The 26499-nt window shown below is 45.8% G+C and overlaps 1 protein-coding gene across 1 annotated transcript in view; it reads right to left on the bottom strand.

Moving 5' to 3' along the window:
* The window catches only part of hps3 (HPS3 biogenesis of lysosomal organelles complex 2 subunit 1), a 46525-nt gene extending 20026 nt beyond the window's left edge, over positions 1 to 26499 (bottom strand). The window contains 11 exon segments of the mRNA XM_055645706.1: positions 1195 to 1373; positions 1455 to 1563; positions 5529 to 5680; positions 6879 to 6960; positions 10660 to 10852; positions 14263 to 14348; positions 19859 to 20030; positions 23312 to 23830; positions 25758 to 25946; positions 25949 to 26040; positions 26345 to 26499. Of these exon segments, the coding sequence (XP_055501681.1) occupies positions 1195 to 1373; positions 1455 to 1563; positions 5529 to 5680; positions 6879 to 6960; positions 10660 to 10852; positions 14263 to 14348; positions 19859 to 20030; positions 23312 to 23830; positions 25758 to 25946; positions 25949 to 26040; positions 26345 to 26388 (1817 nt within the window). The 5' untranslated portion in view covers positions 26389 to 26499.

Below are 26499 nucleotides of genomic sequence, written 5' to 3'. Positions count from 1 at the left end.
GGAGAGAATGAATGGGTGACGTTTCGGGTCGAGACCCCTATTTTCCCTCAATCCTTTCCTTTCCATGTACCTGTCTAAGTGTCTGTTAAGTACTTGGCTCCACTACCTCCTCTAGCAGCTCATTCCATGTAACCTTCACCATCTTATTGATAAAGTTGCCCCATGGGTTCCTATTAAATGTTTCCCCTCTTACCTTAAACCTTTGTCCTCTGGTTATTGATTCACCTACCCTGGGTAAAAGACTCTGTGCATTCACCCTACCTATTCCCCATATGATTTTATACACCTCTATAAAATCACCTGCATTCCAAGAAATAGTTCTAGCCTGCCCAACCTCTCCCTGGAGCTCAGGCCCTCTAGTCCTGGTAACATCTTTGCAAGTTCACCTCCTTAACATAGTGCTAACTAGTTAATGGAATATAGATGAGGCTTTGTCAAAGAATATGTGCATGTTTAAGATTCAAGTAGCACAGTCTTAAGTAAGAGCGGTCATAAGATGAGAACCTGTGAGAACCAACATGCCCCATCTGCACTAGTCCCACCTGCCAGCGTTTGGCCTATATCCCTATAAACCTATCCTATCCATCTACCTGCCCAAATGCCTTGTAAACATTATGATAGTACCTGCCTCATCTACCTCTTCCAGCAGCTTGTTTCACATACCTACCCTCCTTTGTGTAAAAAAGGTTACCCCTCAATCTTATTGTCTATTTAATCTTTCCCCCCTCACCTTAAGCTATATCTTCTGGTTCTTGGTTCCCCTACTTTAGGCAAAAGACTCTGTGAATTTACCTGATCTCATGATTTTGTACACCTGTATAAGATCACCCCACATCCTCCTGTGCTCCAAGGAGTCCTAGCCTGCCCTACCTCTCCCTGGAGCTTAGGCCCTCGTGTCCTGGAAACATCATGCTAAATCTAAACTGCACCCATTGCAACTTGACAACATATCGAGCCCAGTGAGGGAGTTGTTGTGACCTCCTGTGGCGAGGGTCAAGGTGACCTTTGCACCCTGTCCACAGGAAAAGTCAGGGGGGAGAACTGCTCCCTACCACTCAGGCCCTCAAGTCCTGGCAACATCTTCGTAAATCTTCTCCGCACCCTTTCCAGCTTGACATCTCCCCGTACAACAAAGTGACCAGGACTCATCTCATGGTAAATGAGGATATTCCATAGAACTGAGAGCACACATACTGACTGAAGCAGTCGCCCAGTTGCAGGCAGTTCTCCCTGAATGCTGATAGTAATTCCTTGCTGTCGCTTTGGCCCAGGTCAGGATCCAGAATAGCAGCCTTTAGGATGAGGTGGGCCTCACTCAGCAAGTGGGCGTAACTCTGCGGACTGCAGGTCTTGTACTTCAGGCTGTACTCCACCTACAGCGGGGTTCAAATCGAAAAGGTCAGAATAGAGCCCACTTAGTAGCTCAATACCAGCTGGAAAAGTCAGCTACTCACCATCTCCCTGCACAGGTGAACTGTTGGAATCACTTGCAGGCAGTATAGATTCCACCCGGAATTTGCGGTAGCTGGAGGTGCGTTATTAACAGTTCTTGACCTTTGAGGTCTGCAAAAATAATAAAATTACGTTCAGCTCCAACTTAGCATTCATGGTAAAAGGATTTGAGTATAGGAGCAGGGAGGTTCTACTGCAGTTGTACAGGATCGTGGTGAGACCACACCTGGAGTATTGCGTACAGTTTTGGTCTCCTAATCTGAGGAAAGACATTCTTGCCATAGAGGGTGTACAGATAAGGCTCACCAGACTGATTCCTGGGATGTCAGGACTTTCATATGAAGACAGACTGGGTAGACTCGGCTTGTACACGCCTGAATTTAGAAGATTGAGGGGGGATCTTATAGAAACTTACAAAATTCTTATGGGGTTGGACAGGCTAGATGCAGGAAGATTGTTCCCGATGTTGGGGAAGTCCAGAACAAGGGGTCACAGTTTAAGGATAAGGGGGACATTTTTCAGGACCGAGATGAGAAAAACATTTTTCACACAGAGAGTGGTGAATCTCTGGAACTCTGCCACAGAAAGTAGTTGAGGCCAGTTCATTGGCTATATTTAAGAGGGAGTTAGATGTGGTCCTTGTGGCTAAAGGGATCAGGGGGTATGGAGAAAAGGCAGGTACAGGATACTGAGTTGGATGATCAGCCATGATCATATTGAATGGCGGCGCAGGCTTGAAGGGCCGAATGGCCTAATCCTGCACCTATTTTCTATGTTTCTATGTTGATGCGTTAGACTTTAGAGACACAGCGTGGGAATAGGCCCTTCAGGCCCCTAGGCCACGCTGACCAGCGATCAACTCGTACACTAGCACTATCCTACACAGCAGGGACAATTTACAATTTGTTTTACATAAGCCAATTAACCCAGAAACCTGGAGAAAACCCACGCGGTCACGGGGGAAAAGTACAAACTCCGTACCCACATCACACGTAGTCAGGATCGAATTTGGGTCTCTGGCGCTGTAAGGCAGCAACTCGACCGCTGCACCACTGTGTTGCTCAAAGGGTATTCTTGAACCAGATGGAATTTATAAAAATGATGGTTCAGTGGCTTCATCAGATTAACTAGATTTAAATTCACAATTATCATGGTGGGATTGGAACTCAGATCTCAAGATCACTAATCCAGGACTCTGGCTTACATACATTTCTCTCCTTCCCCCTACCCTCCCACGTATTTGGAAAGATACATCGATAGGAAATGTTTAGAGAGATATGGGCCAAATGCAGGCAGGTGGGACAAGCGGAGATGGGGCAGCTTGGTTGGCGTGGCCACGTTGGCCCGAAGGGCCTGTTGCCATGCTTTATGCCTCTGACACTATATCCCTTCCTCCGGCTTTATAATTCACATCTCTTCTATCCTTTCCTGACACCTTTTGTCTTTCCATCTCTGGCCTTTATCCAACCATTTGCCTATCAACCACCCCCTCTCACCTGTATCCACCTATCACTCACCAGGCTTTGTCTTGCCCCCATCTCTCTTCCAGCTTCCCCACCTCCCCCACCACAATCAGTCTGAAGAAGCATCCCGACCCGAAATGTCACCCATCCATATTCTCCAGAGATGCTGCATGACTCACTGGGTTACTCCAGCACTTGTGTATTTTTTTAAACCTGCACCTTCAGTTCCTTGTACAGGTGCACAACCTTTTATCCGAAAGCCTTGGGACCAGACACTTGTCGGATTTCGAACATTTTCGGATTTCCGAATGGAAGATTTTTAGCGTAGATTAGGTGGCTTGAAAAGTCTGGAGCGACTGCCTCCTCCCCGGAGACTGGGGAATCATTGTAAATCATTACATAAATGTTAGTCAGTTAGTTTGGAGGGATTTTATGTGGTGGTGGTGGTGGTGGTGGTGGTGGTGGGGTGGGTGGGTGAAGGGGTAAACTTTAATTCTTAGTCCCCTACCTGGTCGGCGACTCCCAACATCGCGGAGCTGGGGGCTCCGTCCGGCCGCGGGCGGCGCCGGTTGTAGCTCCGACCCCGGCAACTCGACCCCTGGCTGCGAGGCGCTCCAAATCCAGCGCCGCCCGCAGCCCCCAGCTCCGCGAACGTTGGGAGAAGGCGGCCTCAGCGCCCTGGAGCTTACCGCACAGCGACCCGGTAAGGCATTGCCCGCTTCCCGCTGGTATCCCAGCGCTGCGACGCCGCCGACTCCCAACATTTGCGGAGCCTCGCAGCCAGGGGTAGAGTTGCCGGGGTCGGAGCTACAACCGGCGCCGCCCGCAGCCCCAGCTGGGAGTTGGTGACCACAGCGCGGCGGAGCTTACTGCACGGCGACCCGGTAAGGCATTGACCGCTCCCCGCCTCTCCGACCAGGTAGGGGACTAAGAATTAAAGTTTACCCCTTCAACCCCCCCTTCACATAAAAGTCCTCCAAACTAACTGACTAACATTTAAGCAATGATTTACAGATGTTTAAGTGTCTCCCCGGTCTCCGGGGAGGAGGCAGCCGCTCCAGTAGTACAGACCTGGGTTGACCGTGGGTCGTTTCGGGTCAAGTTTGGCGCCAAACGCGAGCTTTGGTGTGCAGACGACATCCTGGAAAAAATGGCCGGTTTTCGGAGTTTTTCGGTTTCCGGAACACCGGATAAAAGGTTGTGCACCTGTATCTCTGGATTATGAGTCTTGTTAACAAAATATCTAGTCCTATAGTAATGACTTTGCTTGTAATTTAAGTACTGTCCATCATCATGCCCTCAGTGTGTGTATTGCATTATGTTCAAATTGCCATTTTACAAATAAATGATGGCTCAAAAATAGTTAAATGTTAAGGCACGGTGTGTGTACCTGCAGTACATGGAGGGACAACAGGACCATTACAATCCAGCGATATCTGCAACATTTTACATACATCAATTTTTGGTGTCTAGGAATTTGTGCCTGATAATGACATGGACTCAACTGCGGTAATTTCATGTCATAGGAGCAGAAGTAGGACATTCGGCCCATTGAGTCTACTCCGCCATTCAATCATGGCTGATCTATCTTTCCCTCTCAACCCCATTCTCCTGCCATCTCCCCATAACCCTTGACACCCTTACCAATCAAGTATCTGTCAATCTCCACCTAAAAAAAACAATAACATGGCCTCCACAGCTGTCTGTGGCAATGAATTCCACAGATTCACCACCCTCCATTTGAAGAAATTCCTCCTCATTTCCTTTCTAAAAGTATGTCCTTTTATTCTGTGCCTTGGGAGAAGTTGGATAGACTGTCCCACAAATGGAAACATCATATCTCCATTCATTCTATCCAGGCCTTTCACTATTTGGTATGTTTCAATGAGGTGTCCTCTCATCCATCCAAACTCCAGCAAGTACTGGCTCAGTGCCTTCAAACACTCATCATATGTTAACCCAGTCATCCCCGGGAATCATTCTCGTAAACCTCCTCTCGACCCTCTCCAAGGCCCGCACATCCTTCCTCAGATAGGGGCCCAAAACTGCTCATGATATTCCAAATACAGACTGGTTGTTGCCGTTTAAAGCTTCAGCATTACATCTCTGTTTTGAAGTTATCCTTAAACATTCATTGTTGCAAGGGAGGTAATAAAAATCCAGATGGATCCAATCATGCATCCGATCATCAGCCAAACCATAGATCTGGTTTACACCGATGATACACACAAAATGCTGGAGTTCCTCTAATTTGGAATGGAAGCTCCAGGGAATGCTGCTACACCCAGGCCAGATGGATAATAGGAGCAACACAGTGGCGCAGCTGTAGAGTTGCTGCCTTACAGCGCCAGAGACCTGGGTTCGATCCTGATTACAGGTATTGTCTGGGTGGAGTTATACGTTCTCCCCGTGACCACCTGGGTTTTCTCCCACACTCCACAGACGTACAGGTTTGTAGGTTAATTGGCTTTGGTAAAATTATAAATTGCCCCTAGTGTGTAGGATAGTACTAGTGTACAGGGATCGCTGGTCGGTGCAGATTCGATGGGCCGATGGTCCTGTTCCGCATCGTGTCTCTAAACAACTAAATTAGGCCAAAACACTTTTACTTACAATCCTTTTTTGGATTCAGTCTGCCTGTCTGGAGCATTGACCTCGGCCTTGGCCAGCAATATCAAGTGGTTCCTGGAATGACATACAGCTCTCAGCCCGATGAAGAGTTGCATACGCAGGGCAGACACAGGCAGGAAGAATGGTGGACAAGCCTAACCACGGAAAAGAACAAGAGGAAAAGTATATGAGACCTTCCTAAGGAAAGACAAGACAATCATCATGGAAGTATACATTGCTAACCAGCACCAAGGCCCACCTCCTACATCAGGAAAGTATTTTGATGGATGTTCTATTGGTAAAAGCAAGTTGAACTGTTCCTCTCAACCTTTTATAGTCCAGACAAGGAAACAAAAACATTTGCTTGAATTCCCAAGATTGACATCAATGGCTGACACTCCCACGTAAAATATTGAGCGTTTGGTTATCATTCTGCTAGAAATAGCAGTAAGTCAAAGGGCCTATCAGGCAAGATGCTTTCATGAGAGAGCTAGATAGGGCTCTTAAAATAGCGGAGTCAGGAGATATGGGGAGAAGGCAGTAATGGAGTGCTGATTGGGGATGATCAGCCATGATCACATTGAATGGCCGTGCTGGCTTGAAGGGCCGAATGGCCTACTCCTGCACCTATTGTCTATTGTCTATAAGATTTGACATTCTCAAGACCTTGGCTGACCCAATCATTGCCTATCATTGCACTATCCAGTCCAATGGCCACAGCTCTCGATTTTCCATAGTACTGTACAACAGCTTTGAAAACACGTTATGGTTCCATCTGTACAAACGTACATTCGCTGGGATAGCGAGATCCAAAGATTTGCTATCCTCCAAGATGAAATTCCTCCCCAACTTCACACGAGGGGTAGCACAGTGGCACAGTGGTAGAGTTGCTGCCTTACTGTGCCAAAGATCCAAGTTCGATCCTGACTGTGGGTGCTGTCTGTACGGAGTTTGTATGTTCTCCCTGGGACCATGTGGGAGTTTTCTACATGTGATCTGGGATCTTCCCTTACTGCAGATTTGTAGGTTAATTGGTTTCTGCAAATTGCCCCTAGTGTGTAGGATGAGAGACTGTGATAACATAGAGCTAATGTATGGGTGGCCGTTGGTCAGCGTGGCCTTGGTGGTCGGAAGAGCCTGTTTCCACGCTGTATCTCTAAACTAAACTGGATCTCAGAAAATCTTATTGCCATTTTCACTAGGATAGGGCTCTCTTCATTTGGAGGTTTTTGAATTTTCCTGGAACCTGAATCAGCAAGTTACACTGTGGTAACGTTTAGTTCATTTTGCGTTTATCGGCCACTATGCAAAATGAAAAGGTAACAGTTGTACAATTATAGACAGAGGCAATACCTTGTTGTTAGTGTCAATCTCTGGATCGACATCTCGAGCAGCTACAGCACTGCACCTGACACTGTAGCACAGCAAGTGATTCCTGTCACAGAATAAGGAAACATGTATTACAAACAGCAACCAACCTGCAAAGACTGATCGGTGAACATGATTCCAATGAGACAGTGGAATAGTGGACAACGGGCGTCATAGTGACGCAGTGCTAGAGTTGCTACTTTACAGCACCTGAGACCTGGGTTCAACCCTGACTACTGCTGCAGTCTGTACAGAGTTTGCACGTTCTCCCTGTGACCATGTGGGTTTTCTCCGGGTGCCGCTGTTTCCACCCACATATGTACAGGTTTGTAGATTAGTTGGCTTCTGTAAATTGTAAATGGCCCCAAGTGTGTAGGATAGTGCTAGTGTATGGCATGATCGGTGGTCATCGCGGACTCGGTGGGCCGAAGGGCCCGTTTCTGAATTGTATTTCTAAAATAAACTAAAAGTAAAGTGAAGCTACTAAATCATATTTTCCCTTATCAACAAGTTCAGCTGCAGGAGTTACATGAGATGTTTGTTCATTATGGCTAGTCATCCACGTCTCTACCAATGTATCGCATCTATGATCCTCTGAGAATCGTTTTGGCAAAGTAAGACATGACGGGAAACAGAGAAACTAGAATACTTTGCTATGCAGAACAGTTTGTATAACAGATTAATTCATTACCTTTTACTTCCCCGTGCATTAAAGTTCTGTTAAATTGTAAAACTCTTAAAACCCAGGAGATGCTACTTTCTCTTCACGCCAACTGGTCTTTACACCAACGAGTCTGAAGAAGGTTCTTGACCTGAAATGCCACCTACCCATGTTCTCCGGAGATGCTGCCTGACCCGCTAGTTGACTCCAGCACTTTGTTTATTTTTTATTCTGAAAACCAGCTTCTGCAATTCCTTGTGTCCACATCCAAACATCCAACTGGTCTTGGTAATCTGTAATGGGCCATACCCACTTGAATGATTTTCACTGTCATGACAGATTGTTTGTCCTCCTCCTCAAATGTTGTTACCATGACTGGGAGATCCGGATGGGAGGAGGACGGCCAGTCAAGCTAGAGAACACATATACAATCAATGGCTGGCATGGACACGTTGGGCTGAAGGGCCTGTTCCATGCTATATTTTCATGACATGACATATTTCTTTGATTGGGAACGTTTAATGTCTGGAGGATTGTGGATGCCTTCTCAAATTAGAGAATGAAAGATCTGGAACTAAGGCGTTAAAGTAGGTAATGGCAGAGCTGACTCGAAAGGCCACGTAACTAAGTCGGCTCCTACTTCATGCGTTGTCTATTTGAATCAAAGCATTGTTCCATAGTGAATGTAGGCATTACATAGAGCTCCATTCATCTACATCGAGTAAGCAGTTGATTCCAATCCTGGGCACTTAATCATTCATGTCAGATGATTGATCAGCTGAATAATATCAAAGTGATCAGCTGATTCATATTAAAATGCGGTGGAACTGAAGGACCGTGTTCTTAAGTGTGTTTTTAAAGGCTTGTTTTAACGGCAGCTTGCTGTAAAGAAGTACTACATAGCTACACTTTCACCAAGGGCAACACAATTGACTTTACATATAAATTAAACTATAATCAATTCAGTCAGTCTAGTTTACTTTATTGTCACGTATACCGAGGTACAGTGAAAAGCTTTTGTTGCCTTTTGTTGCCAGTCAGCAGAGAGACAAAACGTGATTACAATCGAGCGATTTACAGTGTATAGATACATGATGAGGGAATAACGTTTAGTGCAAGGTAAAGCCAGCAAAGACCGATCAAGGATAGTCCAAGGGTCACCACTGAGGTTGAAAGTAGTGCAGCACTGCTCTCTGGTTGTGATAGGATGAAGCTATGTTGCTTGTGTCAGTGCAAATTGCTGTCCTCAGAGGCTTAGATGATAATACATGTGTTGCAGAGCAGTGCAAAAGAATCAAGACCATGTGGCCAGCACACGTCTGAGAGAGCACATATGGAAATTTCACACAGAGGACATTTTCACACAGAGAGTGGTGGGTCTGTGGACGATCTGCCAGAGGATAGACACAAAATGCTGGAGTAACTCAGCGGGTCAGGCAGCTTCTCTGGAGAAAAGTGACTATATTTTTTCTCCAGAACTTTGGAGTCTGAGGGGAGACCTGATAGAAGTTTATAAAATTGTGAGAGGCATAGCCCTGGGAGACAGTCAGAATGTTTTTTTTTCCCAGGGTGGAAATGTGAATGACTAGAGGGCATAACTGTAAGGTCAGAGCAGGAACGTTTAATGGAGATTTGCGGGGCAAGTTTGTGTTTTACACATAGCGGTGGGTGCCTGGAATGTTCTGCCAGGTTTGGTGGTGGAGGCAGATACAATAATGATTTTAGAAGCTTTTATGGATTTGTAAGGAATGGGGCGACATGGCTCACATGCAGGCAGAGGAGATTAGTTTAGCATGGCAGCAGGTTCGGCACAGATAATGTGTGCTGAAGGGCCTGTTTCTGTGCTTTATTATTTTAAAAGTGCTTTATTGTCAACAGAACATATTGGGATTCTAAAAGGGAGAGATCATAGAACAGTACAACGCAGGAATGGGCCCTTCAGCCCACAATGTTTGTGCTGAACTTGATGCCCGGCTAGACACAAAATGCTGGAGTAACTCAGCGGGACAGGCAGCATCTTTGGAGAGAAGGAATGGGTGACGTTTCGGGTTGAGACCCTTCTTTAGACCGATGTCAGGGGAGTGGGTAGGACAGAGATAGAATGTAGTCAGAGACAGTAAGAACGGTGGGAGAACTGGGAAGGGGAGGGGATGGAGAGAGAGGGAAAGCAAGGGCTACTTGAAGTTAGAGAAGTCAATGTTCAAACCGCTGGGGTGTAAGCTACCCAAGCAAAATATGAGGTGTTTGTGTTGGGCCTCACTCTGACAATGGAGGAGGCCCAGGACAGAAAGGTCAGATTGGGAGGGGGAGTTAAAGTGCTGAGCAACCGGGAGATCAGGTAGGTTTAGGCAGACTCAGCGGAGGTGTTCAGTGAAACAATCGCCGAGCTTGCGCTTGGTCTAAACTGATCTACTCTGCCTGTACATGATCCACTTCCCTCTATTCCCTGCACATCCATATGTCTGACTAAAAGCCTCTTAAACACCACTATCGTATCTGCCTTCACCACCACCCCTAGAAATGCTTTCCAGGTCCCCACCGCTCTGTGTAAAGAAGAACTTGCTCCGCACATCTCCATAAAACTGTCCTTATCTTATAGCTATGCCCTTGGACATTTCCACCCTGGGAAAAAGGTTCTGCCTGTCTACTCTATCTATGCCTCTTATAAATGTATACACTTCTATCAAGTCTCCCCTCAACCTCCGGCATTCCAGAAAAAAACAATCCCTGTAGCTGGAACCCTCTAATCCAGAAACTCAGCGGGTGACGCAGCATCTATGGAGCAAAGGAAATAGGCAACGTTTCGGGTCGAAACCCTTCTTCAGTCTGAAGAAGGGTTTCGACCCAAAACATTGTCTATTCCCTTCGCTCTGTGGATGCTGCCTCACCTGCTGAGTTTCTCCAGCATTGTCTACCTTTGATTTTCCAGCATCTACAGTTCCTTCTTAACCATTTTGTTAAACCGCTCCAAAACCTCCACAGAACTGCACTCGAGGTGCTAATATAAATGCAAGTTCTACTTACGACACTGTGTACAGAGTGCAGTGTCTAGACTCTATGCCCTTGGGCTGCGGTGCCAGAATACTCTGCGGTAGGTTGTCATACCTGGTAATGACGTGTAAGAGCTGGGAACTCAGCACCGCTTGTTTGGCCTTCTCTGGGTAACTGTAGGCAGAGAGCTCCTGCACCATATTGCCCACCGAATACAGGTAGCCCTTGTGCGGCAATGAAAAGAAGCAGAAGAGGCTGATTGTTCGTTTCTCCTTACTCCCTGAGGAACTGCTCGATTCAGAGTCCCCTACAGCAGAGTAGAAAACAACGTGAGTAGGTCTTGTATAATCACCTGGTTTTCAGCTCATAATTCCCCCTCCCCACATCAAAAGACACACACAGAGATATGCACCCAATCAGACACCCAAGCCGGCCGCAATCAAAAATGCGGACATGGATACCATGCATGGGCAGTCCTGCAATAATGCGATAGTTGCAATCTCAAGAATGCCTCTTGTTAATGGGCCTGTCCCACTTAGACGACTTTTTAAGCGAGTGCAGGAGACTCTGTGCTCGCCACATGTTCGCTGGTTGTCTCTGGTGAGTCTCCTTCATGGTCGCGAGGAGTTCCCGCATTCTGGGAACTAGTCACGGCCTCAGTATGGTCGCCGCAAAATTTTCAATGTTGAAATTGGTCGCCATGGAGATAATCGATAATCCTGTAGTCGTAGTGCAGTAGTAGTGGGGTCGCCATGTAGTTATGGGTAGCCAAGGTAGTTTTAGTTAATCGCCTTTGCTGACCGGTCATTTTCATTGGTTCATTGGGGGGAAAATAATGTAGCAGGAGTTTTCGGAACCAAGGAAAATCGACCGGTAATGTTAAATGTCCGCCGAACTTCACAACTGGGTATCTCTGGCTTATTAAAAGTTGTCTAGCTTCTTAAAGGTTGGCTCCACTCCTTCTCCCCCCTCTCTTTTAAATGACTTACCATACACTGTACTAGCTGTCTTAATTACAGCTCCCTTCCTGTTCATCGCGGTGTGTGTCTGTATCACCTTGGCTTTGCACTGTGGTAATTTTTTAGACAGTGCTCCCCCGCTTGTACTGGCCCCTGCCTTTTTGTGATGTGTTTGTGTGTGTGTGTGTTTGTGTGTGTTTGTGTGTGTGTTCCACTCTGCCAGTCGCTGTTCCAGTTCCTGGCTTTTCAGGTCACTGCTGGCCACTGGAAAATCGCCTAAGTGGGACAGGCCCATAAGGCAGCACAGTGGCGCATCGGTGGAATTGCTGCCTTTCAGTGCCAGTGACCCGGTTTCAATCCTGTCTATGGGTGCTGTCTGTACAGAGTTTCTACGTTCTCCCTATGACCGCAAGGGTTTTCTCCTGGCGCTCCGGTTGCCCCCCACACTCCCAAGACTTTTAAGACATTAGAGATAGAGTTCTGCTTGTCAATTTCCAAAGTAATTTTTAAGTGGTTTTCTTGATCAAATTGTGTTAAAACCAATTTGGCCTGGCCCCTGCCTTTGCAAACAAACAGTGTTCCCTAATTCATCAATTGTGTTACATCCAATTCACTCGAGGGAAACGTATATCATAGCAGAATTAACTGTATTAAGGTTCCAGGTGTATCTCTCATAGAAAGTTAGATAACACACAGCTTTGAAAGGATTGGCTTATTCTTCACACTTCACAGAAAGTATTACTCTGTTGCCAAAGTATTTAAAAGTGCCTTTAAGGCCACAAGAAATGACCCAAATACTGGAGTACCTCAGCAGGTTGAACTGCATCCCTGGAAAAAACATGGTTTGGTGACATTTCGGATCGGAACCCTTCTTTAGCTGTCCGAAGAAGGGCAACGTCCTAAAACGTCACTTATCTGTGTACTCCAGAGATGCTGCCTGGCCTGCTGAGTTACTCCAGGAGTTTTCAAAACTAGTCTTAAAACCCTTTTCTATTCCTTGGCTTTCGACCCTGCATGAGACTTTGCTCCTGTTTTAGTGTTTCTATTGTTTTTTATTGTTTTTACTGTCTTTTAATGTTTTTATTGTTTTGTTTTATGTTTATGATTAGTCATGTACAGCATTTTGTTGCAACAGTGGTTGTTTTTAAAGTGCTCTATAAATAAAGTTCAGTTCAGTTCAGTTCAGTTTGTCTTTTTTTTGTTAACCAGCATTTGCAGTTCCTTGTTTCCATACTTTTAAAGCCACAAAGCTCAATTATTAGGAGAATGTACAAAACAAGGAACTGTAGATGCTGGTTTACACAAAAGGATACAAAGGGTATCTTGGCAAATTAGAGGAGTCTTAGTTTCCATTCTGCACAAGATTTGAAAGACATTGTCATTGCCATAGACGGCTGTGGAGGCCAAGTCATTGGGTATTTTCAAAGTGGAGATTAACAGGTTCTTGATTAGTACTGGTGTCAAAGGTTACAAGGAGAAGGCAGGAGAATGGGGTTGAGAGGGAAAGATAGATCAGCCGTGATTGAATGGCAGAGTAGACCTGATGGGCCAAATGGCCTAATTCTGCTCCTATTACTTATGACACTAAATGTTTGCTCCTTTCCTTATCAATCCATTTGCAATTTTTTTTTTGTCATACAAAAGGGTACCATAAACCTGCCCCGGATAAAAGGGTTACAGGCCTGGCACCCGGGTTACATACTCAGGGAGGAATGAATGGGTGCATTACCATAGAGTGCATGTTATTACCATACAGCGCATGTCAGAAGTGTAAGTGCTGGGATTGACTGATTATGCAGTCTTCTGCAAGCAATTGCTGCAGCTCTGCTTGGCTTGTGCTGTTAAGTAACTGGCACAGAGCAATGAGCAAATTAGTAAGCTCTGTATTTCATTTCTACTACTTCCTTCTTTTCCTTCCCTTTTTGCCATGACCACACACACCACAGTTCATAAAACTTCCACCAGAGTGAAAAAGGCGATCGATTTGTTCCCCAAACCAGGCTCCAACCCCTTCACTTTAGAACGTACATTCCGAGCTGAAAGTCATAGAGTCATACATCACAGGAACAGACCCTTTGTCCCAACTTTGGCCTAACTCGTCCAAGCCAACCTCATCTACGCTGGTCACATTTGGCTCGTATCCCTCGAAACTTTTCCTATCCATATACCTGTCTAAGGGTCTTTTAAATATTGTTATGGTGCCTGCCTCAACCACTTCCTCTGGCAACTCGTTACACATACCCACCTCCCTATAGCTCAGGCCTCAAGTCCTGGCAACATCTTCGTAAATCTTCTCTGTGCTCATTCCAGCTTAATGACATCCTTTCTACAGCAGGGTGACCAAAACTAAGCACAGTTCTCCAAGTCTGTTCGCACCAACACCGTACAACTGTGACATAACATCCCAAATTCTATACTCAATGCTGTTTGATGAAGGTCAATGTACCAAAAGCCTTCTTGACCACCCTATCTACCAGTGACCCCACTTTCAGGGAACTATGTACCTATACTCCTAGTTCCCACTGCTCTACAACCCTCCCCAGAACCCTGCACTGCGAAGGTCCTGCCCTGGTTTGAATTCCCAAAACACAGCACCTCGCACCTATCTGCATCAAACTCAATTAGTCATTCCTCTGCCTATTTCCCCAACTGATCAAGAGCCTGCTGTAATTTTTAATAACAAAGTTCTGGTTAAAGCAATGCAGGAAAGCAAACAAATACGACTTGGTAGGATTTAGTGTGCTGAACGTTACTGTACCTGCAGCGAATATTGGGAGGAGCTGTAGAGAGTGCAGCGAAGTTTTCTCGTCCAAGTAAATATGGGATAGATCTGGTGTGAAACGCCTTGGAATAGAAAAAAACAATTCGAATTACAATTTATCTTCCAATATGACATGCACTCAACACAAACCCACAGAACTGGTATCTCCAGGGTGGTCGAATGGTTGTGATGGAAGGAACTGCCGATGCTGGTTTAAACTGTAGACACAAAAAACTGGAGTAACTCAACGGGTCAGACAGCATCTCTGGAGAAAGGGAATCGGTGAAGTTTTGAGACTGAGATTCAGGGGAAAGGGAAATGAGAGATATAGACGGTGATGTAGCGACATATACAACAAAGGAATGAAAGATATGCAAAAAAGTACCGATGATAAAGGAAACAGGCCATTGTTAGCTGTGTGGTAGTGAAAACCAGCACAGACAATTTGTTCCTCTGCCTGTGTCTGCCTTTTTTTTTAAAGACCTTTGGGGATACAGTGTGGAAACAGGCCCTTCGGCCCACTGAATCCGTGCAGACCAACAATCTCCCATACACTAGCTCTATCCTGCACACAAAGTGCAATTTACAGAAGCTAATTAACCTACAAACCAACATGTCTTTGGAATGTTGGAAGAAACCCGAGCACCCGGAGTAAACCCACACGGTCACAGGGAGGATGTGCAAACTCTGCACAGTGGGACCCAAAATTAGATTGAACCCGGGTCTCTGATACTGTGAGGTAGCAGCTTCACCTGCTGTGCCACTGTGCTGCCATTGGGTGAAATGGGTAACAGTCCCAAGCCTGAAAAATTATAAATGATCAAATCATGAAAGCATGCAGCAACGTTTGCAATGTACGATGCTCAAATGTCACCACTGAATCAGTTCCACTGTCCATTTGGTTTGTATGTTCCAGAATACTACAATTTTCTGCATGGTAATCATCCTCATTGATGTTGGTCTACTATTGATGCAGTGATGATATCCAGGTGAATCAAACCATACCTGAGTCATAGCGTCATGCAACACAGAAACAGGCCCTATGGCCCAACTCACCCATATTCAAGAATAAGGGGTAGGCTGTTCTGAACTGAATTGAGGAAAAACTTTTTCACTCAGAGAGTTGTAAATTTGTGGAATTCTCTGCATCAGAAGGCAGTGGAGTCCGATTCACTGGATGCATTGAAAAGAGAGTTAAATAAAGGTCTTAGGGCTAGCTGAATGAAGGGATATGGGGAGAAGGCAGGAACGGGGTACTGATTGTGGATGATCAGCCATAATCACATTGAATGGCAGTGCTGGCTCAAAGGGCCAAATGGCCTACTCCTGCACCTATTATCTATGTATCTATGCCAACCTTTCTTTTTTTTTTAACAGGAGGCAGATTATGTTTTAATTGCAAAGCACAGCACCTCGTGTATAACATCATGAGAGGAATAGATTGGGTAGATGCACAGAATCTCTTGCCCAGATTATGGGGAATCGAGGACCAGAGGACCTAGGTTCAAGGTGAAGGGGAAAAGATTTAATAGGAATCAGAGAAGTAACTTTTTCAAAAGGTGGTGCGTGAATGGAACAACTGCCAGAGGAGGTAGTTGTGGTTGGGACTATCCCATTGTTTAAGAAACAATTAGATAGGTACATGGGTAGGACAAGTTTGGAGGGATATGGACCAAGCGCAGGCAGGTGGGACTGGACATGCAGCTGAGACATGTTGTGTGGGGAAGTTGGGCCAAAGTCCTGTTTTCACACAGTATGACTCTATGAGTTTACTATGGTAAGTTGATGACTCAGAAAGTGACTCCAGACAGTTCCTGTCTGATTGTATCAAGGAGATACAATAGTTATGTCAGAATCAGCAGTGTGGCATTGTTGATTGGGTTATTCATTTGGCTCCCCTTCAGGGTAGGTTTTCTCCTGCACCATACGTAGCCAACAGAAGGGGAACCAGACCCACTTAGACCATTCCACATAGCATGCTCAGATAACAATGAGGGTAGCACAGTAGAGCAGCAGTAGAGTTGCTGCCTTTGAGCGGCAGAGACCCAGATTCAATCCTGACTACAGGTGCTTGCTGTACGGAGTTTGTACGTTCTCTCTGTGACTGCGTGGGTTTTCTCCAGGTTTCCTCCCACACTCCAAAAACGTACAGGTTTGTAGGTTAGTAGGCTTCGGTAAAATTGCACATGGACCCCAGTGTTAGTGTATGGGGTGATCGCTGGTTGACGTGGACTCGGTGGACCGAAGGGCCTGTTTCCACTTTGTATCTCTAAAGTATAAACATGACCAACAGCTCTTGGTAATGAGTTTCCCACTTCAGGCTGCTGACCTGCTCAGAGAAAGGATTGTGACCATTTATCGTACCAAGGCATACAGTTCCGAACCTATGCAAGATCGCCTCTCAAGCCTCCTACATCCAATGAGAATAAAGCCAACCTATCCAATCTCTTCCTATAACTGCAGCCCTCCATTCCAGGCAAAGTGCTGGTGACGATAGACACAAAGTGTTGGAGTAACTCAGTGGGACATGCAGCATCTCTGGAAAAAAAGGATAGGTGATGTTTTGGGTCAGAACTCTTCTGTAGACCAGTGCAAAGGCCTAGCGAATCTCTTCAGTACTCTCTCTATTGCAACTACATCCTTCCACTTTTTTTCCTTTAGGGGTGGCACAGCGGTAGAGTTGCTGCCTTACAGCACTAGAGACCCAGGGTTCAATTCTGACTACAGGTGCTGTCTGTACGGAGTTTGTACATTCTCCCCGTGACCTGCTTGGGTTTTACCCGGTGTCTTCGGTTTCCGCTCACAGCTTTGGAGGTTAATTGGCTTGGTAAAACTGTCAATTGTCCCTAGAGCGTGTAGCGATAATGTGTGGAGATCGCTGGTTGCCACGGACTCGGAGGCCCGAAGAGCCTAAGTCCACGCTGTATCTCTAAATTAAACTAAACTAAATGCATTGTCTCCTCCACGTTACCTTCTTCTTGCTTCACAATTCATATCTCTTCAATCCTTTTGTCTCACACCTTCTACCTTCTTTCTTTTATCTTTGGCCTTTGTCTACCATTTGCCGACGGAAACCCCGACTCACCTGCATTGACCTATTACCTGCCAGACTTTATCCTCTCCCTTCTCTCTCTACCCTACCTCTCCCCCCCCCCCCCCCCCCCCCCCCCCCCCCCCCACTCAGCCCACCACCCACAATCAGTCTGAAAAAAAGCCCTGACCCAAAACACCACCTATTTATATTCTCCGGATATGCTGCCTGACCCGCTGAGTTACTCCAATATTGTGTCATTTTTTTGTTGTAAATCAGCATCTGCCTGTGTTTGGTCCATACCCGTCTAAACCTATCCTATCCATGTACTCTCATGATTTTGTACATCTCTATAAGATCACCCCTCCACCTCCTGCGCTCCAAGGAATAAATTCCTAGCCTGCCCAATTGCTTCCTGTCTCTCAGGCCCTCGAGTCCTAATCTCTACCCGTCAGCCAGTCCCAACATAACAGCAATCACTCTGGTAAAGGTTAGTCACACCCTCTCTCTCTATGATAAGTATTTCCATGGACAGAAGACAGCAAGCAAAACTGCACACCATAGTTTGTGGAGGGAGGAAAGGAGGGAGAGAGAGCGAGATCAAGTGATAAGTTGAAGAAAGCGGTTGCAAAACCTATGACCAAGCTGACAACACAAGGACCAACGGTAGCGATCACAATCACAATTGTGCAAGCGTGTAGATAGTACAGAGGGCTTTGGGTCGTTGCAGAAATAGAGCAGGACAAGGCCATGAAGGGATTAATAAAACAAAGTATAGGAATTCAAATAATCGAGTTAAAGCTATGTCATCATCTATAAACGGGCCCCTGTACAATGGGATAAAATAAACCTTTTGCACAATTCAGCAGATTACGAGGTGGCACAGCTGATAGAGTTGTTGCTTCACAGCACCAGAGACCTGGGTGTGATCCTGACTATGGGTGCCATCTGTATGAAGTTTGTATGTCCTCCCTGTGACCGTATGGCAGGCACGTGCCGTGAGTAATTACCAGGGTAGGCAGTCAGTCGGCTTTTTAAACAATCTTAAACAGTGCATGCGCAGATTGTTCTCCTCTCCGTAAAAATAAAGAATAAAAATAATGAAAGTAACAATTAAATTTGCCCAAGGCATCCAAATCTCCTTCATTCAGAATTACTGAAAGGGTGTGGGGTGGAGGGCAGGTGGAGAGATGGTGGGAAAAACGGGAGCACACAGGGACAAGTTGAATCAGTTGTGATCTTATTGAATGACAGTACTAGTTCAGGGGACCAATTGGGGGGAGAGTTCCTTTCACAGCGTGTGGTGAGTCTGGCCAGGGGTAAAGTTGGGAGGGCAGGAGCGTTGAGAAGGAGGGGGTCGGGGATCATGCCAGCAACTCACTCACTTACCGCTCCGGGCGCCGAGCCACAGCATTGTGGCCGGGGACGGAAGCAGCTTGGGTGGGTGTGAGCAGCCGCCGGACCTCAGCGCCTTCTGCCGGCCCGCTCACCTCTGGCAGTGCTCTCTCAGTCTGAACAGTGAGGGGACCAACTCAAGAGCAAAAATCATAGAGTGGAGCGGGTCAGCGGGCGATGGATAACAGGACAGCGGGCAGTGGACACTCCTGTGTCAGCGCGAACTGACACCTGGAGTAAGCTCCACCACCCGCTGTCCTGTTATCCATCACCCGCTGACCCGCTCTTGAGCTGGTTGCTCTGGCATGAACCCCGACCCCCTCCTTCTCAACGCTCCTGCCCTCCCGCAACCTTACCGCAGGCCAGACTCCCCACACACTGTGAAAAGAACTCTCCCCCCCCCCCCCCAGCGGCACTGTCCTTTTACAGCCGCTTCCCACGTTACAGCCGCTTGCGCTGCGTAGTACACAGTCCATGCTGCAAAGGCAGAATTTCAGCTGCCTTCAGCTCTGCTTGAAATTGACGGCTTGAAGCAGTGTCCACAGCACGTGGGCTGCACACACTTTCCCGTATTACATGTACTGCGCATGAAAGGCACGGAGAATTATGCCCAAGAGATCGATCTCTCAGGTAGGCATAATTCTCCCGTGCCTTTACCATTTATATTTAATAATTATCATTTTATAATTTTAGTCGGGGTAGGCAGTGCTATTGTGAATTACCACTTATGTGTAGGTGAGTAATAGAATCTGGGGGAGGGGGAGAAGATTTATTACAATATGGAAAGAATAATAATGTTGGATTAGATTAGTGCAGGATTAGTGTAAATGGGTGATTGAAGGCCAGCGTGGATTTGGTGGAAGAGCCTCTTTCTGTGACATGCTGTATTTTTCTACCTATCTGTCTGTCTATCAAATAGGAACAAAGTGCTGGAGTAACTCAGCAGGTCAGGCAGCATCTCTGGGCAACATGGATAGGTGACGTTTGTAGGGGAGAGAAAACCTATTACAATCAGTCTGAAGAAGGGTCCCGATCTGAAACATCACTTATTCCTATTCTCCAGAGATACTGCCTGATCTGTTGAGTTACTCCAGCACTTTGTGTCTTTTTTTCTGTAAATCGGCATCTGCAGTTCCTCCTGCCTCTAACTAATCGGTCCTGCCTTACCTGTACAGAATCTGCTGGAAGTGCAAGCAATCCTGTGGCTCGGTATTCAAACCCTCCGTCCCCGTGCATTCTAAGCTGATTATGACTCCAGATCCAGACGCATCTTCACCAAGTAGCTCCAAGGGGCCCTGAAAGAGGACAAAGTCATCCTGTCCTTGGCTCAGAGAATCTGCTGAATGAAACACAAAGCCAGAGATCAGTTAACAACATTTGTGGCATCGAGTGCCTTATACACAATGTTTGTATTCTACACAAGATTCCAACATCTGTAGTTTCTTGTGTATGAAAAAAAATTTTATATGTATATGTTATTTATATTATAAATAAAATATATAATATATTTGTTATATGTGTGTGTTTATGAGGTGTGGACAAGACAAATAAAATTAGGGCGGCATGGTGGCACAGCGGTAGAGTTGTTGCCATATAGTGCTTCCAGCACCAGAGACCCGAGTTCGATCCTGGCTAAGGATACTGTCTGCATGGAGTTTGTACTTTCTCCCCATGACCACGTGGGGTTTCTCCAAAAACTTTGGTTTTGTAGGTTAATTGGCTTGGTATAAATGTAAAAATTGTCCTCAGAGTCGAAAGTGTGTTAATGTACGGGAATTGTTGGTTGGTGCGGACTCGGTGGTTTGAAGGGCCTGTTTCCACGCTGTATCTCTAAACTAAACTGCATAAAAGTAATATTGTATTGGTAATACTTTGAAATGTGCAAATTATGTGTAGACTCTTTTCCAGAATATATAACTTACATTCTATGAATGTCTTTAATATTTTACAATTTTATACATTATATCTTTGAATTACATTTGTTTATTTTATAGATTGTCCTTTTTGTTTCTCAATACTGGTCCCTTGTTGCACTACATTTCACTGATCCAATCCAAGGACGTGATTGATTTGTAATAAAAAGGAACTGCAGATGCTGGTTTCTACCAAAGACAGACACAAAATGCTGGAGTAACTCGAAGGTAGAAAGAAGTGCTGGAGAAACTCAGCGGGTGAGCCAGCTTCCCTGGAGACCATGGATATGTGACGTTTTGGGTCGGGACCCCTCTTCAGACTGATACGCAAGTAATTTGTTTTGATTCACAGGGTCTACTGGAGACTGTGAAATGGAGGAGGGGTTGCAGACAGCGATGGGAGCTCAGAGACCCTAGAAGCAGGAAGAAGGACATGCAAACTGGTCCATTGCAGTTAAGGCACGATATAGCAGTTGAGATCAGACTTTAGTCATAAATGCAAGCAAAGATACCCAACAGGATATGTTGGTGTCAAATGATGGGATGTGACATGGAAATTATTGCCATTGAGTTCCGCTCCAAACATAATGGAGCTTCACGAGGACAGTACTACAAACAAAAATTGTGCCTCACTTTTGAATTTCTAACGCAAGATGTCTTTTAATGATTAGAACGAATGAAATATTATTAAAGGCACCTTTGCAATATAGAGCCCAATCTGGCCATAGAAATACACCAACATAATTGCTGCATAATATCTATCATCTTCTTCTTCTTATCGAGTCCACACACAAGATTAGAAGTTGTTCGGCCAGAGCTGGACACACTTCTCGGCATCTGCATACAATGGTGCCCGTCTTGCACTTTTTGTGCGTTGGTGAAAACAGGGCCGCGACGTGAACGCTCTTTCCTTGACCCACATAATATCTTATAGATTAGTTTAATTTAGGGATACATTGTGGAAACAGGCCCTTTGGCTCACCGAACCCACGCCGACCAGCAATTCCCGCACACTGACACATATTAGGGACAATTTACAATTTTACCGAAGCCAATTAGCCGACAAACCTCTACGTCTTTGGAGTGCGGGAGGAAACCAGAGCACCCAGAGAAAACCCATACAGGTCACGGGAAGAACATATTAGTGGTAGTCCCTAATGAATAAATACTGACCAGTATATAGTCCTCAGCTCTTCTGCTGTTGTCAATTGACTCTTATGCCCACCTGAAGGTGAGATTTTGGCTAGATTAGAAGTAGCAACTCTCCCACCCCTACATAATTAAAGTTTGGAGTAAAGAAAGACATAAAATGCCAGAGTAACTCAGCAGGTCAGGCAGTATCCTTCTTCAGATGGAATAACTTGTTTATTACGGTGTTTATTGAGTATTATGGGTACACAGTACTAATGTACTTGGCACAGTGGCGCAGTGGTAGAGTTGCTGCCTTACAGCGCCAGAAACCCGGGTTTAATCTTGACCTCGGGTATTATTTGTGTGGAATTCGCACTTTCTCCCTGTGACCACATGAGTTTCCTTCAAGTGCTTCGGTTCCCTCACACATCCCAAAGACATGCAAGTTTGCAAATTAATTGATCCTTAGTGTGTAGGGAGTGGATGAGAAACTGGGACAACATGGAAATAGCTTGCAGTATTTTACAATCAATCAAAACATTGTTGATATTAGTTTACCCTGTTAATTTAAAGAAAGAACTCGTATCTTTTTTAATCGCAGATGACTTCAAGCCATCTTCAATCGAAGATGCTGGAATGTAGCAAAACTATGTTCCCAGTAGCGGCGTATTAGTAATCGGAAAATCTGCCGTGCTGAGGATAAGTATTGCCAATAATACCCAAGAGAAATAAAATTCAAAACCATGGTATCTTTTATGCAGACCCAAGAGAACATTAAGAATTCAACCTTTTTTTTCAGTTTGGGGAAGCTTGGAGTGTTATGCTTGCTTCAATGATCAGTCCACATTTTGAGGTCACAACCTTCGAACCCATCGCTTTCCAACTACATCTCATCTATACAGAGCTCAGCTTCAATGTTACATTTGGCTTGATGCCACATTCGGGAAGGCACAGTTGGGCAGCAGTAGAGTTGCTGCCTTACAGCGACAGGAACCTGGGTTCGATCCTGACTACGGGTGCTGTTTGTAAGGAGTTTGTACGTTCTCCCCGTGACTGTGTGTGTTTTCTCTGTGTGCTCTGATTTCCTCCCACAACAAAGATGTACAGGTTTGTAGGTTAATTGGCTTCAGCAAATAGTAAATTGTCCGTCATGTATAGGACAGTGCTAGTGTACTGGGGGGATCGCTGGTTGGCACGGGTTCAACAGGCTGAAGGGCCTATTTACATTTTATCTCTAAACTAAATTAAACTATTGCAGGGCTAAAGCCCGGATCGATCTTGACCTCTACTGCTATCTATGTGGAGTTTGCCGGTTCTCCCTGTGACCATGTGGGTTTCCAGCAGGTGCTCCGGTTCCGTCCTGCATCCCAGAGAGGTGAGGGGGTTGAAGGGTTGCCCTCCATGAATTGCCCCTCGTGTGTCGTGCGAGGATGAGAAAGTGGGGTAACATAGAACTAGTGTAAACGGTTGATCGATGGTCGGCATGGACATGGTGGGCAGAAGGACCTCTTTACGTACTGTATCTCTGAAAAAAAGATGAAAGTAATGTCAGTAATTTGATTAATTTGCTACAAACCTTCTGCAGGTTTGTTGTCTTCTCCGTACATTTCCTTGTTGGGCGGCAAGACTTTTGGAGGGATCTGCGGCTGCCTCTCACTCTCCATATCTTGGACATTCTGCAGTTTCAACACCAGCACCTCCAAGTCTGACACCAGAGCCAAGCAGCCATTGCAGAAGGCCACTTCTAGCAGCTCCAGAGCGACGTGCACAATGAGGAATCGCTCAAAGTCCAACACTGGGCTTTCGCCGTCCGCTAGCCCTTCCTTCAAGCGGAACAACACCACCTTATTTTGACATCCGACTATTAGATCCCCCTTCACCGGGCAACAGGCAATGGAGACGGGAGGCTCTGATAGTGGCACCTCTATAATTTCCAATTGATCCTTGGGAGCTCCGATAAATGGAGCCTGCAGCGCGTGTCCCACCATCCGGATGCTGACTCGTGAGATCTCCCTCGTCTGGCATCTTCTCCAATTCAAGTAGACATGGAGAGAGAGGACCTTGTTGTTCTCTTCAATTGCCGCAAGGTAATTTCCTGAGGTTAATAGAAAGGTCAAACATAAAATAAAAAACTACGATTGACAAATGCATTTGATTTCAGTGGTTACAAATCTAATTTAAATTACAACACATTTTGGGCAGCACAGTGGCGCAGCAGTAGAGTTTCTGCCCTGCAGCCCGAGAGACCTGGGTTAATAGTTTAGTTTATTGTCACGTGTACAGTGAAAAGCTTTTGTTGCATCAATGGAAAGACTATACATGAATAATCAAGCTATTCACATTGGTTAGATACATGATAAAGGAAATAACATTTAGTGCAAGATAAAGCCTAGTAAAGTCCGATTAAAGATAGTCTGAGTGTCTCCAGTAAAGTAGATAGTAGCTCAGGAGTGCTCTCCAGATATTGATAGAATGGTTCAGTTGTCTGATAATGGCTGGGAAGAAACTGACCATGAATCTGGAAGTGTGTGTTTTCACTGTTCTGTACCTCTTGCCTGATGGAAGAGGGGATTCTCATCCCGGTTCAGGTTCGATCCTCACAATGGGCGCTGTCTGTACGGAGTTTGTACGTTCTCCCTGTGACCACATGGGTTTCTCTGTGTGCTCTGGTTTCTTCCCACTCTCCAAAGACGTACAGGTTTGTGGGTTTGTAGCCTTTGGTAAAAGTTGTAAATTGTCCCTGATGTGTAGGATGGTGCTAGTGTACGGGGAGATTGCTGGTCGCCACAGACTCAGTGGGCCGAAGGGCCTGTTTCCACGCTGTATCTCCAAAGTAATGTAATTAAATCTGATGTGCTTAAAACTATATCATTTAACGTACAGCATTTGTATCTCATCCATCATACAAATGATACCTGATATCTATAACTACACCATTAAATATATAACCCATACAAGGTATTTCATAGAAATACTGACTGTTTGGAGGAGTTAATTGCTGGCACACAAAATAGCTCAGAAGATAAATAAATTACATTAAATATTCAGAGGAATATTCACCCTTCTCCTTTGCCCTCCTTTGTACACTCGAGTCCCCCATTACACTTCCCCCTCCCCCTGTCCCCTCCCACCTATACCCATCCCTCCATCTTTGCAATTCACACATCATCTCCCTTTCCCTCACACCCTCTGGCTGCCTTTTCATCTCTTGCCTTTGTCACTTACTCCACCCATCTATCAATCAACACCACCCCCCATCGTTTCACCTGTACCCACCTATCACTTCAAGGCACAAAGTGCTGGAGTAACTCAGCGGGTCAGACAGCATCTCTGGAGGAGATTTGGGTTTTGGGTCCAGAGCCGCATTCAGACTGCAGTCTGAGAAAGGCTTCCAACCCAAAATGTCACCTATTCCTTTTCTCCAGAGATGCTGACTGGCCCGCTTAGTTACTCCAGCACTTTGTGTCTACCTTCGGTGTAAACCAGCAGCTGCAGTTCCTTCCTACACATGGCACTGACCTGAACAATCACCTATCCATGTTCTCCAGAGATGCTGCCTGACCAGCTGAGTTACTGCTGCATTTTGTGTCTTCTTTTGTACACCAACATCTGCAGTACCTGGTATCCACCTATCGCTTGTCAGGCTTTGTCCTGTCCCTTCTGCCCTCTTCCAGCTTTCTCTCCCCTACCACACCCAGTGTGAAACAATCTCCATTCCCTCCTCAGATGCTGCCTGGCCCGCAAAGTTACTCCAGCACTTCGTGTCTTGAAGAGATAGGTGGTTGGGGGAGGGGGGGCGGATGTTTTGCATAAATATAGGAAATCTGTTCGATATCTTGTTTGCAGAGAAACAGATCAACCGGCAGAGAATTTAAAAAAAGACGATTACAATTCTGTACTTTCACATTTACATTGTCACAACTATTCTGCTTTCAAACTGGGTTGGCCACACATTTATACCAGCTATAAGAAGTGGTAATTACTTCATATCAATAAAACTGTCATGCGCAAACAACATTTACCTCTGTCGCTGTATGTGATTTTCTGGACTTTCCCGAGAGTGGAGAACGTGCAGATGGGCTCGCATCCGTTGTGGGCAACGCTGAACGTCGCCACTTTACACCCAGAGGAGAAGACGAAGAGAGTGTCTTTCCCGCAGCAGACAGAGTCCGGCTCGTGTTCGGCCGGGACGATCTGCTGAGAGGAGAACGGGTGGCAGTCGTACACACGCACCATTTCCAATGCCTCGCATCGAGATCGTGTACAGAGGAAGCGACGAAGGACGGCTGTCGGCCCATTAACCTGCTGGGATCAAATGGACCGTTCACATTAAACCAGTCTGTTTTCATTGCGCTCATTCAAAGAAGAACAATCAAGCAATCCAACTTTCACAAATAATGCAAATTAAAAGCGCTTAAACACAGGGCATTGCAGAGTACAGCACAGGGACAGGCCCTTCGGCCCACAACGTCTGTGCCAAACATGATGCCAAGTTAAACTAATCTTCTCTGCCTGCATATCCCTCCATATCAAACATCTGCACTTTAACCGTGTCAAATCTCCTTGAGGGAATTTTGATTTAAAAGCAAATAATGTATTTCCGACTGACCGGGTTGCAGGCCGTTGTTTTGCTGTGGGTTCACATTGCTGCATTTGACCGCTATGCCTGCAGCTCCGATAGTTCCCCCTGCTCTAAGTCCACCAAACACCAGCCCCTTGCTGTGGGAATGATCGCAACTCCAGCGCTGCTTCCGCGTCTGCCGT

The sequence above is a fragment of the Leucoraja erinacea genome, chromosome 14, assembly GCF_028641065.1.
Source record: "Leucoraja erinacea ecotype New England chromosome 14, Leri_hhj_1, whole genome shotgun sequence".
Taxonomy (NCBI): Eukaryota; Metazoa; Chordata; class Chondrichthyes; order Rajiformes; family Rajidae; genus Leucoraja; species Leucoraja erinaceus.
This window is presented reverse-complemented; position numbering and strand designations above follow the sequence as displayed.